The sequence below is a fragment of the Phoca vitulina genome, unplaced genomic scaffold (genome assembly GCF_004348235.1).
Source record: "Phoca vitulina isolate PV1807 unplaced genomic scaffold, GSC_HSeal_1.0 scaffold8, whole genome shotgun sequence".
Lineage (NCBI taxonomy): Eukaryota > Metazoa > Chordata > Mammalia > Carnivora > Phocidae > Phoca > Phoca vitulina.
In genome coordinates, this window is record NW_022589711.1 from 31,757,115 (window position 1) to 31,771,210 (window position 14,096).

Genomic DNA, 14,096 nt, shown 5'->3' on the forward strand with positions numbered 1-14,096 from the left:
TTAAAGCAACTGAGTAGCCTCCCGGGGGATCTGGTCACTCAGGAAAAATCTGTTCTGAGACCTTCCTATCACTACTTTATGGCTCCTTTGGAGGCTCCCAGTTACTTTTGAGGAGGGAACTTGTTGGGTCTCTCTCCTAAGTCTAGTCCGTTCATTCAGCAAGGAAAAATGACTCTCACCAAAAGGCCCAAGGATGAGGTTTGGTAATTCTTCCAGTCAAACCTTTCAGCCAAATGTCTTCCAGGAGACTGTATTTAGTACTTTGCCGGAAACATAAAAGTAATACAAGAGCATTTAATTTTACTAAGTGTGATGCTTTTGAAAAAATAAATTTTTTTTTTGGTAATCTCATTCACAATTCTTTTAGGCAATTAATAAATGCCCCACAATCAGCTTAAAGCATAACGAAAAATTCCATGATTTTCTGACAACTTTCTCTGAGTGAAAGTGAGAACAATTGATACATGTTGATGCTTTCATATATATCCCAGCAGAGGATGAAGAGTGGCATTTTCTATTCCATTTAGTAACAGTCATTACCAGAATAATCCCTGTTGAAAGCCAGGCATACAGCTAAAGATATGAGGAGAAGTGGGCTCTATTGAATCCAGGATAACCAAATTTTTAAAAATCAAGATATATACCAATTCAACCGCAAGAATTAAACACTTGATAACATTGCAGTAAAAAAAGGTTTTCTCAGGTAACCAAATATATGCATCCTCTGGCTTGCGAAAATGGGGCTTAAGAACATTACATTCTAAAATGTCTGGTTGAACTGGGGGTGGAAATTCCCTGGAGAGTGAGAAGCATTCCTGGGGGGGGTGGGGTGGAGTGGTAGACCTGCCACCACAGGACTCTCACCCAAGGCGGTGGTGAAACTCGTCCTACAACCAGTAGGAAATGAGGCGTAGCAGTGGAAGGGCAAAGATTCTAGTACTTTCCAGTTGTCCTCAGCATGAGAGATACCTCCCCACATATATTTAAAAAGTAAATAAGTAGAGAGCTTCCATGGAAGACATACTCCATATTTTAAGCAAATTACACTTAAATTTTGCCAACAATTCATTTGTTTAGGATGTCGAGCAGCTTATGTATATTGTCGGTTTAATCTTGAGGAATTTTGCAGGCAATTCGAAGAAAATCAGGAAGTAAAACAATAGTTGCCTTTTCTGGGAGGCAGCTCTTTGATCTAATAAGATTACAGTAGGAGGAGGATCCCGGAGCCTCGCACAGTGCCATGTGTATTGCAACATCTGGAAGAGAATGGCAGCCGTTTTGAAGATCTGCAAATCTAGCAAGCACCCTGGCATCAAGACTGGATCAGACTGCAGTTTTCAGACTTCTACATCATTTCTCTCCAAATTGGACTCCTCAGCAAGCATTTCTCATCGTCCACGCTGGGAAAAACTGCTCGGTCCTCCACGACTGGCTATTATCAGAGCTGAAACGCTGCCGCGTTCTAGGCAAATGACTGACTATAGGAATGGGTGCTCAGTGAGTGGGGTTCTAATGATTAGGTCCACTCTCACTTCTATGCAGTCGGTAGTGCTGTCTTCAACACCAAATAATACGTCCAATTATCCATAGCTCAGGGTTAAATACTTTATTCCCCCCTCTCACCCCCGGGTTTGGTGGATGGGTGCTTGAGCATGAAGCTTACATGCACAAAATCAACACTGGGCATAGAGTTCCGGTCCAGCCTCGCGGCTCACACCACCGTCAACGGTGCTCAAACCTCTGAGCTACTGGTGATATCATGTCCTACACAGATGGTGTTACCATAATCCGGCATTTTCTAAAGCTGTCAAACTGAAGCCTCGAGCTGGAAAGGCGCTGCACAGAAGTGAAATCCAGTTGCATCTGCAAGCCTCCAGCTCCGTGGGAGTCCTAATCAGGTTGAGTACAGTTCCGTGCTACACAGGGCAGGCTGCAGTGCAGGAGGTAGGCCATTTGAATGCTTTCTGAACTCCATTAGTTACTCCTGCTGAGAGTGAAAAAATTCTCATAAATGCATAAAAAATTAAATTGCCTATGAGGTAAGAAATGAGATGGTACCTTGCTACCAAATATTATTTTCCATTCAAACAGTCGACAGTCACACATACAATGCAGAATCATAGAGTACATACCTGCAAGGCATGCAGTGCCGACTAGGAATGCTGTGCTCAGAAGTCTAATGACATCTTATCATCTGGTAACAATCCCCTGACTTGGGCTTCAAGTTTACTTCCCCTCAATCCCCACCCCCACCCCAGATGGCACTCATAATCTCCATTCCAGGCTAGCCGAGGGTCAGGCCAGCCTGGGGGGACGTCAGAGATGCCTGGCGTCAGTGAGATCAGGAGGCCCAGGACCAGTCACAGCACAGAGGTGCAATATGGGGTGGATAGGACTACTGAGCGAGAGATGCACTTTTTTTTCCTCCCATGTTCCCTGACCTTGGCATCAGGTGGGTCTGGAACAGCAATTGTCTATTTTGCCATCACATGCAACCTCTGAAGGCAGGCAAGAGCTGGCTTGAGAGCTGGGGAGACAATGGATCCTTAGGACACCGTTTTGAGGCCCAGTATCCAGTTGTGCCCCTGAATTTTCAGTTACATTAGCCAATAAATCCCATTTTTCTTAGATACAGGTTTTCTTTCACTGGTAATCAAAATAGTCCTAAGTGACCACCAGTTAAAAGGAAGAACTATTTTAATTTGCATCTCAGTCTTGGCAGAGTACTCTCTCCACAGGTAAGGAGGGGCACGGAGATGCGGGGAGGCAGCTTGCCAAGGTGCTCTGCGAGTCAGCAGTCCAGCCAGGACCAGAAGCCAGGGCTCTTGCTTTCTCAGGTGACGTTCACACCAGACCGTGGGAAGATTCAACATGACAGACTTGTTTAATAAAACTTTTAGTTAAAACTTTGTTCCAATTAAAAGTTTGCTCATTGGTTAATACACCTTAAAAAAGAATTTATAAATTAATTTTTTAAGTGATCCTTTGCATTGTTACTTAGAATATGGACAACTCAAAGATACAATGAACTAAATTTCTTAGGAATGTGTTTGTGGTCTGCTTTAACAGCAACAGAAATAGCCCAACAAAATAGCTTAAAATGTTTTATTAAGTATATATAATATTACAGGGTAATATTTACAAAGTTATGTTTTTAAATAAAAAAAGTATCTTGGCAAAGATTGCAGATATTCAAAGCTTCAAACAGTGATAAATTGATTTAATACATATAAAAAAAACCTTTAACGGTAACACAGCTGTAAAACAACTTTGGTCTTTAAATCACTGCAAAAAATGGCTACTGACAAATAGCACACCTTTAATTGCTATGGAAAAAAGCCCCAAGAGAGGATCTCGCACATAGCAACACTGGAGTTTTCTTTATTTAGAATGGTTAATGGATATTTATATGATGTAGGATCTAAATCTCAACAATGGCTTTTTGTAAATAATGCTCCATTTAATAAAAAACAGAAATGTTTCCTTCTCTCACCAACCCTGATAACAACACTTTTAAGATTCCACTGATTTCGCCTTACAGAGAAACTTATTACAAATGCTCTTTTTTTCAAAAGGCTAAATTTATGGGAAAGCTGGTCTTAAATGATAAGTAAGAGCTGTCAAAAGCCAAAGGCAGGAAAACTTTCTGTTCACTGCTTAGCTCTTAAAAGTTACCTGGATTATCCCTATTATCCATGGAAAATGACTTAAAAAAGGACCCCAGTGGGTGATGGCAGTTAGTGATTTTGAAAATAGGACACATGTGAAACTAAGGTTTCTAAACAAACTCTCCATTAAATAAAACATAATAAAAAGAGAAAGTGTTGCCCAACAATCCTTTCTCCGGTTTCCAATGGCAGGTAAATGCCATTAGAGTATGTATTTCCATACACAACCCACAGATTTGTTTTTGAATACCCCTTTTAGGACAAAAAATATCTAGAAGGTGATACAGAGCTTGATTCTTAATGAGATGGAGGAGTAAACGTGTCACTTTTTGAGCTTAATATTAACTCAAATCACAATTTGGTTGGTCATTTACTAAATTGACTATAGCATCCTGGCATGAGCAATACTCTCAAATTTTGGGATAGCCCCATTTTTTCATTTTGACATTCTCAGAAATTTAAACAAAACGGACCTGGAGTTTCCAGGTGAAAAGTCATCACCTTTTAAGGTTTTCAGGGCACGTGAAATTTGTCAAAAAAAGGAAACGATCTAAATCACCCTACTGAAAATAGTGGGGAATCTGCATACAGCCAACTTTCAATCATCCAACTTATGCACTGAACACCTAATGAATGCAAAACACTGCAGGAAGAGAAAGGGGCAAATAAAAAAGCTCTTGCCATAACAGAATTTCAAAATTGAGAGAAGCAAGACAAAAAACCTGACAGAACTCAGCAGACACACATGAAGTACTAAGAAAGGTATAGAAGAGATGAAAGAGGCAGCGACAGAGATGGGGGTGAGCTACAGATGAGAGCCAGGAGGGGAGGGAGGGCTGGAAAACAATGTTTTGAAGGAGATGGAAAATTGGATTTGGCCAAAAACACTGGAGAAGTTGTTGCAAAAATGACAAGCGGTACCAGAGGATGTGCACTAAATAAAATCGAGTGTTAGTCAATGGCAAAAATTGGGATCATTGAGTAAAAAGCAGGTTGTCAGGGGGGTCGGGGACAGATACATGACGCTCAAAACGTTGTTAACAATTCTAATTTGGTGTGACAAAAATTGCGAGCCACTGCAAGTCTGATTTAAAGTGAATGAACTGGCCCAATGAGGCCCAAGCAAGAGGGCTCCTGCTGATGTGGTCCCTTTTCCAGAGAAGCTGACAGCTAGTAAGAACAAGAGTTGATGCCACCTGGCATCTCTCCTGCTTCCTCTGTGTGTTGTCTAGGGCAGTGAGTGCCTCAGAAGACAGTGTTAAAGAGAACACAAAGGGTGACGGATAGGTCCCAAGACTGAACCCCAAATAAATGAGAGCTTATTGCATATTAAAAGGTACAACTTGAGTTTATAAAAAAGTTTGCTATAAAGATTTTCATGCCTTACTTTTTCTTAATAGAGAATAGGTATCTGGATCTTTTTCATCTGTTTTTCTCCTCCTTTCATCAAAATTGATTTCCAAAGTAACAAACAATATTAATAAAATATATTTTCAGAGGAAAAAACAGCAAGAGCCATCAGATTTATATAAAGGAATACAGCTCCCTCTACATATGATAATATTTTGGACAGCAACACAATTAGGAAAGAAAATATATATATATTTTTTTTTTCCAAGAAGAGCTGTCTTCATAGTCTGCTCAGTTTTCTGAGAAGCATCAGCAGGTCATAAGGTTTGCCAGAGGCAAACCACTTGGTCCCAACATGAAATATGACAATTAATTTGGCATAAAAGAGGCACCTGGGAACATTCAGTGGACTAAGAAATAACTATTAGTAATGTAACTACAGATATGAATGTCTTACTATTACACAGACAGGAAGAATTACTAGTATTTTTAGAGAGTATTGTGAGCAGTCAAAAAGCTTGGCAAATTACCTACAAGTTTTTGAAGTTTTAAGTGATCAAATATTCGCATCAAATATAATTCCACCCAATAAAGATCTTTTTTAATGTTGTCACTAAAAGCATGAAATTAACACGTGCTCTCCTGTAGGCACCCCGCTGCTGTCGTACAGAAGCGGCACGTGCCTATCTTACACCTGTGCGCCCGCACACACACACACCCGCGAAGGAAGAAAACGAGTGCTAAGAACCTAAAAGTACTCCAGGCGATCACGACTGTCAGAAACGTTAATTTTCTTCTAACGGGGGTAGGAGATGTGGGGGGTTTTGTTTTACTTTCCGATCTTAGAGTGAGGGGCTTACAGAGGCAGGACTACACAAGGAAGATGAGCGCTTATCATGCAACACAGATACAATGGTAACACAACCACCCTGTTGCGGGGGGGCCTGTCGGCCTGACGGTGACACACATTATGTTGCCATGCAGGAGACTCATAGTTCAAATCTCAATCTTGGTTTTTCATGCCCCAGATCAGAAAAGAAGTGAAGAGACACTGTAGATTGTGCCTTCAAATCCGAGGAAGGAAATACATATGTTACAACCATCGCTATTTTTGCTGAGAAGTGTGAACATAGTTCTCTGAGAATAAGTCTGGCTCCTTTCTACAATGATGCTACCGTGTCACTGGACCATGTTCAAAGAGGAGAAAAGGTGCTACATCTTGTACAGCAGAAGCAAATAACAGGTGGACAAGACAGATTTTAAAGGGTTGTGTGAATAAAAGAAAAACACATCCATCAATAAAATTACTCTAAATCTGGAAAGGATTCATTACACTGTATGTTGAAGGAAGAAATGTGTGAATGGCAACCCCCAAGAATGAAGACCACAATCTCCTGCCGGATCACATCACACGCAGGCAGCATTCAAGATATTCCCAAGCAAACTCCTGTCTGTTCTTAAATTTGCTATTCCCTTGACCCAGAAGTGGTACAGACCGTATTCGGCTAACACCAGCCATAACTGCCAACGTGGCCGTGAACCCAAGTTTGCTGAGGTTCTACGGAAGCCACTGTTCTTCATAGAGCTCTCTGGGAAACCACGAGGGTAGCGCCAGGTAATTCTCACCTTGAACCAATTTAAACTGGTGACCTAAAGTCAAGAGACCCTAGGATCTGAAAGGCATCATTCTTGGAAGTTGGCCACTCTACTCTTGCCCCTAATTGAGTAAAAATAACAACAAAAAACTGGATCTCAATTGGGCACAGAACACAGATGACAATTCTTTTATTAACTACATTACAAATGCTTTGAATAAAAACTGTAACAATAATCATTTAAGGGTCAATGATTTACTTTTTTCCACAGATGAGAACCAGTTATCTTTCTTGTTCTCTTCTCCTGAACAGTGAACCAAGGCCATGGTGCTCAAACACAATTGTACTCCTTTCACGTCTTACTACTTTCCAAATCAGAGTCCGTCACTTCACTTCAGTTACTCTGGAAAATTGAAAAATGAACATATAATCACTATTCATGTCTATTTTCTATGCACTAACAAGTTGATGTATTTAAAAAAACTGGAATTGTCATATATACGATATCTAAAAATAAAGAAAAAGTATTTAATCTTAGATTTGCAAAGGTCACAAACCCGGCAAATCACCAGCCTTTTTAGTTGTAGTTAAGTAAAAGGCCATTGCCAAATGAAAATAAAAATCAGCAAAGTCTGGTAATCTCAGTTTGCTAGGTTAGCTCTTAAGCCAAGAGATGTTGATTTTTCAAAGCAGAAGATATTGATCACAGAATAATATTATACCCCATTCATCTCAGACCTCTACCATTCATTTGATATAAGTGAAATAAAATGTTGATTTGGGGCAAGAGGAAGAGAAAATGGTACTGTGGCCACTAGAAGGTTAGTCTGAAACTCACTTACTGACCAGGCAGACACACTGTGAGCATCAAGCCCACCAGAAACACAGGGGTTTTTTTTGTTTTTGTTTTTTGTTTTAAAAGCCAACAAATTCTAAACAGATAAATATTAGCAAAATTAAGGGAGTTTCAAAGGTCATCATAGATTTTGTGTGCTATGAACACACAAAAACTACTCTATCTACTGATACAGCGGTTCTAAAAAAAGGAAGAGGCACTCGAGGCTCTTGTACTAGTTTTCTGAAAATAAAAGGAGTTTCATTTCCTCATACAGCTTCAGAAGACTGACACCACAGCAGGAAAAAAGCAAAGAAATTAAAAAATAAACCACGAGAATGTAAACATGGACAAACCATGCCACAATTCCAGGGACTGGTTCTTTTTTAAAATTTTTTATTTTTTAGGAGGGTGGTGGTTGGCAAACAAAACATACGTCTTTGTAATAAAGGCTGTAGCTGTGACACAAACTTACAAAAGTGGAATTGCTCTGTGATTCCTTGTCAAACATGGCCTAAGCCTTGTTTTAAACGGTCCACCAACACATAATCAGTGTGTTTTTAATCTCATGCAAAAACTAATTGCACTCAGGGGAACACAGCCTCTTGTGTTAAAGGCTGCACTTTGCCACAGAGGTGAGGAGGTAGGTCACAGATGTTAAAGCAGTAAAATAGCAAACTATTTACATGATCAAGGAATGACTGCAAATATCAAAGGTATGAAGAAATTTTTGATAAGATAAAAACAAAGTTATCACATGTTAACAGAACTGAAGTATCAAAGCATCTTAAGGTAAAATCAAAATGAATACTTATAGCACTCAGTATCTCCGACTTACTTTTAAAAACTAACAAGTATGTCCTTGAAATATTCAATAAAAATTAGAAGTTATTAGCCCAGAGTTCCAAAACAAGAAGCAAAAGCTCGACTGACTAAACATTTCTCTCTCAAATCCTCTCCCGAAAGGACAGAACTGAGTCCTGCTTAGAAAAGCAGAGATATTAAGTCCCCATGAATTAAATGCAACAAATCGCCAACACAAGCACAAAAGAAACTCTGTCAAGATGATAAAGATTTGTGCCAGATTATCTACGTGTCTTATAAAAAGCATTTAAAAGTTAGTCACCAGATACTGCAGCCGAAAAATGTTTTTTAAAAAGCAGTAATTTCTCTTTGCTATGAGCAATATGATTGGAGGGTCTGATTAGTGACACCCTACAGCTTTTCTAGCACTTGTTTTGTAACTTTAAGGAGATTTAAGTTTTATAAATCAAGAAATGCAGGCCTTTATGATTTGACAGTGTCCCTTTTACATAAAAAAAAGAGCATACTTTCAAGAAGCCATTTTACTTCTTTTCATTGTTCATATTTTAACCAACTATAATTGTAGGTGCACTTTATACTTACCATCATTCATCATTCCTTTTGATTCTTTAAATGCTAAGAATTAGTAACAAGCCAAGCAGGCAGTTAGTAAGATTCCACAATTAGAAATCATTTCTAAATAAATAAATACGCAGTAATATCATGCTAACTATTCCACAGCTATAAAGTCAAATTAGTTTTAACTCTATTACTTTATTATAAAAGCCTTTCTGTGGATCATACCCACAGACCCCACAAAGGAAACAAGGTCAGTTGAGAACACAGATCTAGACTTAGGGAGAAAGAAAGTGAGATGCTTGGGTCTCATTTCATGGTGACAGCCTGAATCTGAAATTTATAAATCAGAAACTGAAATTAATTGAGATTCTTCTCTATTGGGGGTGTTACACTTCATCTTGCCTAATATAAGGCAAAGGTCCCCTCACCCAAGTATCGTTGGGCCAGAGCAAGCGACTACTGGAGAGATACCGAACAGGGCATTTTTCTCAGAGGTAAGAACATTATAATAGTAATACTCTGAATAATCAAGAAAAGAGGGGTCAAGGCAAAAAAAACCAAAAAAACAAAAAACAAACTAGATTTTTCCCAAGGCAAAAAGATAGAGCATTCTAACTGCTTTGGGAGGCTATTCAAATTATCATCAGGTAATGGATCAAGAAGAATATACAAGTTGGTAATAACCACATACCATTAAGGGGCTCCTCTACAGCTTTCTGGAAAATATTTAAAATATATTTACATAAAAATGGAATTTATTTCATGTCCTTTTATACTAAAATTTATATACGCTAATATTTAAACTATATAGTTAAGAGTGAATCTTACAGTCTAAAAACAAAATAAGGCAATAAAGGTTAGAAAAACAAAGCTTGCCAAGCTTACCTAACAGTTAAATAATAACTGTATTAATCTTAATATTTTTTCTATGCAGAATTTCCCACCCACTCTGCCTCTTTTAGTTCAAGAAATTCTAACTTCTCAAAAAGTGCAAACATAAATAGCAATACAGTAATAAATAAAAGAGTTAAACAAGAGATGAGACCAAAGCAGAATCATTTCAAATCATGCAAACTGAATTCAGTAACAAGGAAAGAAAATGTGTTAAGATGTAAGGGTCCAATGGTTGGATTATCTCCAACAGAGGCACTTTAAACACTGCTGGCTGTTGGTGACCAATGTAGCTACAGCACCCATCTTTTTAGCATAAACACTTGTGGTAAGATTCACCCCTAGGCCCCCTTGCCTCTCAGGCATGTCTTCTGAGGCTCTTCAGGCCTAAGGAGTATATGTAATCTCCACTTCCTGCCACAGACAGGAGTCTCGATTTTGGCCTTCCAGATAGAGCTAACATTATTCCTTTCTAGGAAGGTGACCTCTCCAGACCTTCTTTCAAGAAAATACTTCTTGGGCCTGTCCCATGACCAATCACTACATGGGTTTTTTTTCACGTGCTCATTTATCTGTTTCAGTTTATCTCTTAAATTTGCTCCTTTTCTCGGAATTTTCTTAGATAGCTTATTAAGGTATCCAAGACACAGTGAAAACTACAGTACAGTATGGAGGAAGAAAAATACTTATAAAATGGGGGAAGAAGGGAAATAGATTCTAATTCAGAACAGATATGTTCCAGCAATATCTACATTTATTTTATAGATTATTTTTAATGAAATCAATTTCACATGAATCCCTCTCCCTCATTTTAAAGCCTTCTGAAATATCACTTTGTATGTGCACATCAAATGGAGCCAACAGGTGAGGCAGCTTCCTTCAGCAGAGATAATAACCATTATTCTTACACATGACCTTTCCAGTTCTGAGAAAGTGAGAAGTCACTTGAGACAATCTTAAGGAATCACTGATTCTATTCTATTGCAACTAAAATGACCAAACAGGTTTTAGAACAGAGTTGGATCTATTTATGCAAAGTCATGAAATGACTTCCATATTCTCTTAATCTGATGTCATACCACTAAACAGAGAGCAAAAGGCTTCAATATCTCAATTACCATTCCTCAGTCAAAACCATCAAGTGGTCATTTCCAATTCATTTAAGAAAGTTTAACTTACCCTAGGAGGTTGTATAGTCTTCTGATTGGAAGCTGATATAATTAAAAATTGAGAAAATGAACTGAATAAATGAAACAAATAAAGGCAATATAATGTTTCATTTCAATGACTATATAATGATTAATTGCAAATGATTATATACATTGATAGAATAAAATGATCAAATGATCCATCTACATCAAATAAAACATCTACATTCTCTCATTTGTACATGCTATTATTTCCCCCAAATCAGCCATTTGTTACACTTCTTGTTGAAAAATGCTATCATCTGTTCACCCCCACTGTGAACTCTATACCCCTCCCCTACTCAACCCAGCCAGAAAGTGGACAGAATGTAGCAATGACCAATCTCCACACCCTACTCCATTGCCTGTCCTTAGCTCACTGTTCTTGATCCTTGTGGCCCAGTCTTTTCTTCTGCTTCCATCTGTCCCGTTTTCAAAGCTCCAAACAGCTAACAAACTAAAGAAAATATTCAGATCCTTCTGAGTTCAATGAATTATTCTAAGCAGCTAGTTTTAGCCACAATCAACTTCTTCTCTATGTATTCCTTCTCAGCTTTCCAAGTCACCCTTGCCACTGCTTCTGAACGGACTGGTTAATGGAGATGAAGGAATATAGGGCATGAAGAAAGTGACAAAGGGAAAAAATATTACTCTAGCTGCATAGGGAAAAATAGAGAACTTCCTTACAAAGCCAAGTGAGAAGGTCCCAGAGCAGCTCAAGCCAGTCCTAAATACAGAATGAGTCCTACATATATAAAAGCATCAACCAGCAACATCCTGTGAGCCAGTTGGTAGGAGAGTGATGTTACAGGACAGTCAATTACACTGTCCCGCGGGTTGGATGGAAGCCTGGATTTGACTGTGAGCAGACTCAGGCAAGCCCCAGGGACTGCGCTAGGGTTCTGTGTGCTCTACTTCCTGCCACTCCTCCTCCATGCCCACCCCTACAAAGCCTCCGAAGCCGATGGGCAATGGGAGTGAGACCCTACCCAACGGCAGCCAATGTACACACTAGCCAGAAGCTGACAGGCTCTCTCAAACAGAGACCACAGCGACTGACTAGCCTGAAAAGTTTCTCTCTCCCACTGGAGCGTGAAGAGGACAGACAGAAAGAAGACCAGAAAGTTGGTGCTGGAAAGGAAGGTGACACAGAGACAGCAAGCCAGGAGAGAAGCTCAAGGCTTAAAGACAAAGGTAAGAGAAACTATCAGTGAGAAGACAAAAATAAAATACAAGATAAGGCCATAAAGAGGAGGATAAGCTTGTAGGGGAAGAACCAGAGAAGAACTCAATAGTATAACTGGCAGATGGGCATTGACAAACTCCTATTACTTAGAGGGCAACATGGTGGCTCAGTTCTTAGAAATGCATCGGATACTTCCAATTCCTAAACTGCTTACTGTTCCAGTCCCTATGAGGCCTGGTTGTGTCCCAGCTCTCAGGAGATTCCCTTCTCTGTTAGTATCATGTGTGGCTTTAAAGTAAAGCTCCCTTGCTAGAGGTACTTGGGGAGTGATATGGTCCTGGCAGCCAAACAAGGAAACCACTTTTTAAAGTAGTATGGAGTGGGATGCCTTGCTGGCTCAGTCAGTAGAGAGTGTGACTCTTGATCTCAGTGTTGTGAGTTCGAGCCCCATGATGGGTGTAGAGATTACTTAAAAAATAAATAAAATCTTAAAAAAAAAAATAGTAGTATGGAGTGAAATGGGTTGGGAATATGGGTGAGTCACACTTAGCAGCCTCCCAAAGAAGCCAAGCAGAATTACAGAACTTTGTTAGGGATCATCATGGTAGTTACATGTATATACAACTTACTTCAACTAAACCATGCCCTCTATGTTCTATCAAGGAAAAGAAAACAGCTGTGAAAATTTCTGACTGGTGGTGTGAAGGGTCAGAGGTAAGATTTTAGACCTACATTTTTGAGATCATAAATTTATTTATTAGGATTATTATTAAGAACTTCCAAGTAACTCCTTTTCTGTTCGAATAATGTATAAAGAATAGTTTCTGAGTTCCAATTCTCAGGTCCAAGGAACATCACATTTTGGCTAGACCATTCTGAAAAAGAGCTCTATAAAGAACAATGATTCAGAGGGATAAAAGTCAGCTGTGCTCCCACTAACAGTATAAAAGTGCAGAAGTTAATTTCACTTGAGCTAATCTTCTTCCATAGGCATATGATCATCGTGACAAAATTACTATGGTTTATCTGCTACTATAATGGACCTAAGGTACTGACAGCTACACATATATATGTAGTTAAACATATATATACACAAATATATATGTTAACTATATAGTTTATATATATTTATAAATATATAACACTTTATATAATATATATTTATATAATATATTATTAAATATAAACATATACAAAATTATTATACATAAAATATATTTATTTTATTTATTTTTTAAACCACAAGCCTTAAGGATTCCATATAAGCTCCCTTGCAAGGTTTCTTCTTGATTTATTCTTTTCCCCTGAAACATCTGACCACACAGTATAAATGTATTTCTAGGTTTTAAATTTTCAGGAATAATTTTCCTACTAATATCAGACTCACCTCTCCTTAACAATGGGCTATAAAATATCACTGAATTATATATATATATTCCATGTCATTCTAAAACAACTAGGATGTTGTGATAAATATGGTTTCTATGTACTAGTAGGTTGATTTGTAACAAAACACGTTTATATGCACTTATATTGAACTAAGTGGTAATGACTTTAACAAAAAATGAACAAGTACCGACTCTTATAAATAATGGATATTAATGACACATACAAACAACAAGCCTAACTCTAGTGAGTTTAGTTAGTTCTATTTAATTTTCTGTATGATCTCACATTGTTATTGTTTCTAGCCCCAATTTCATTTTGCAAAACTTGAATGCTTCCAGTAAAAAAATGAAATCCAACACGGTTTAAAAAGACCATAGGAAATGAAATTTAAAAATCTTACTTCTAGAGTAACAATTAAGGCTACAAATTTAAGCTTGGAAATAATAAAAACAACAAAAGTTAAAATTCTCATAGGGCCATTAACTTACTCTTAAAGAGTCAGCTTGGATTTTAACGACAAAAACAACAACAAACTGAGGATTTTATTGCATTGAAGTCAAGACACATTCATTAAGCTTTTCCAAAACAGAGCATCAGCAATGAGTAAAATTT

General features: G+C 38.2%; 1 protein-coding gene across 5 annotated transcripts in view; it reads right to left on the minus strand.

Moving 5' to 3' along the window:
• Positions 1-5,102: 5,102 nt before the first annotated feature.
• CD47 (CD47 molecule) overlaps positions 5,103-14,096 on the minus strand; it is a 46,551-nt gene continuing 37,557 nt past the window's right edge. For 2 of the 5 annotated variants that reach the window (XM_032406480.1, XM_032406482.1), the window contains exons 8-11: positions 10,902-10,933; positions 9,523-9,547; positions 8,856-8,888; positions 5,103-7,016 (exon numbers count right to left, since the gene is read on the minus strand). In XM_032406480.1, the coding sequence (XP_032262371.1) occupies positions 7,012-7,016; positions 8,856-8,888; positions 9,523-9,547; positions 10,902-10,933 (95 nt within the window). In that variant the 3' untranslated portion in view covers positions 5,103-7,011. The remainder of the gene's footprint in view (positions 7,017-8,855; positions 8,889-9,522; positions 9,548-10,901; positions 10,934-14,096) is intronic. The other 3 variants (XM_032406481.1, XM_032406483.1, XM_032406484.1) reach the window with 3 other exon arrangements.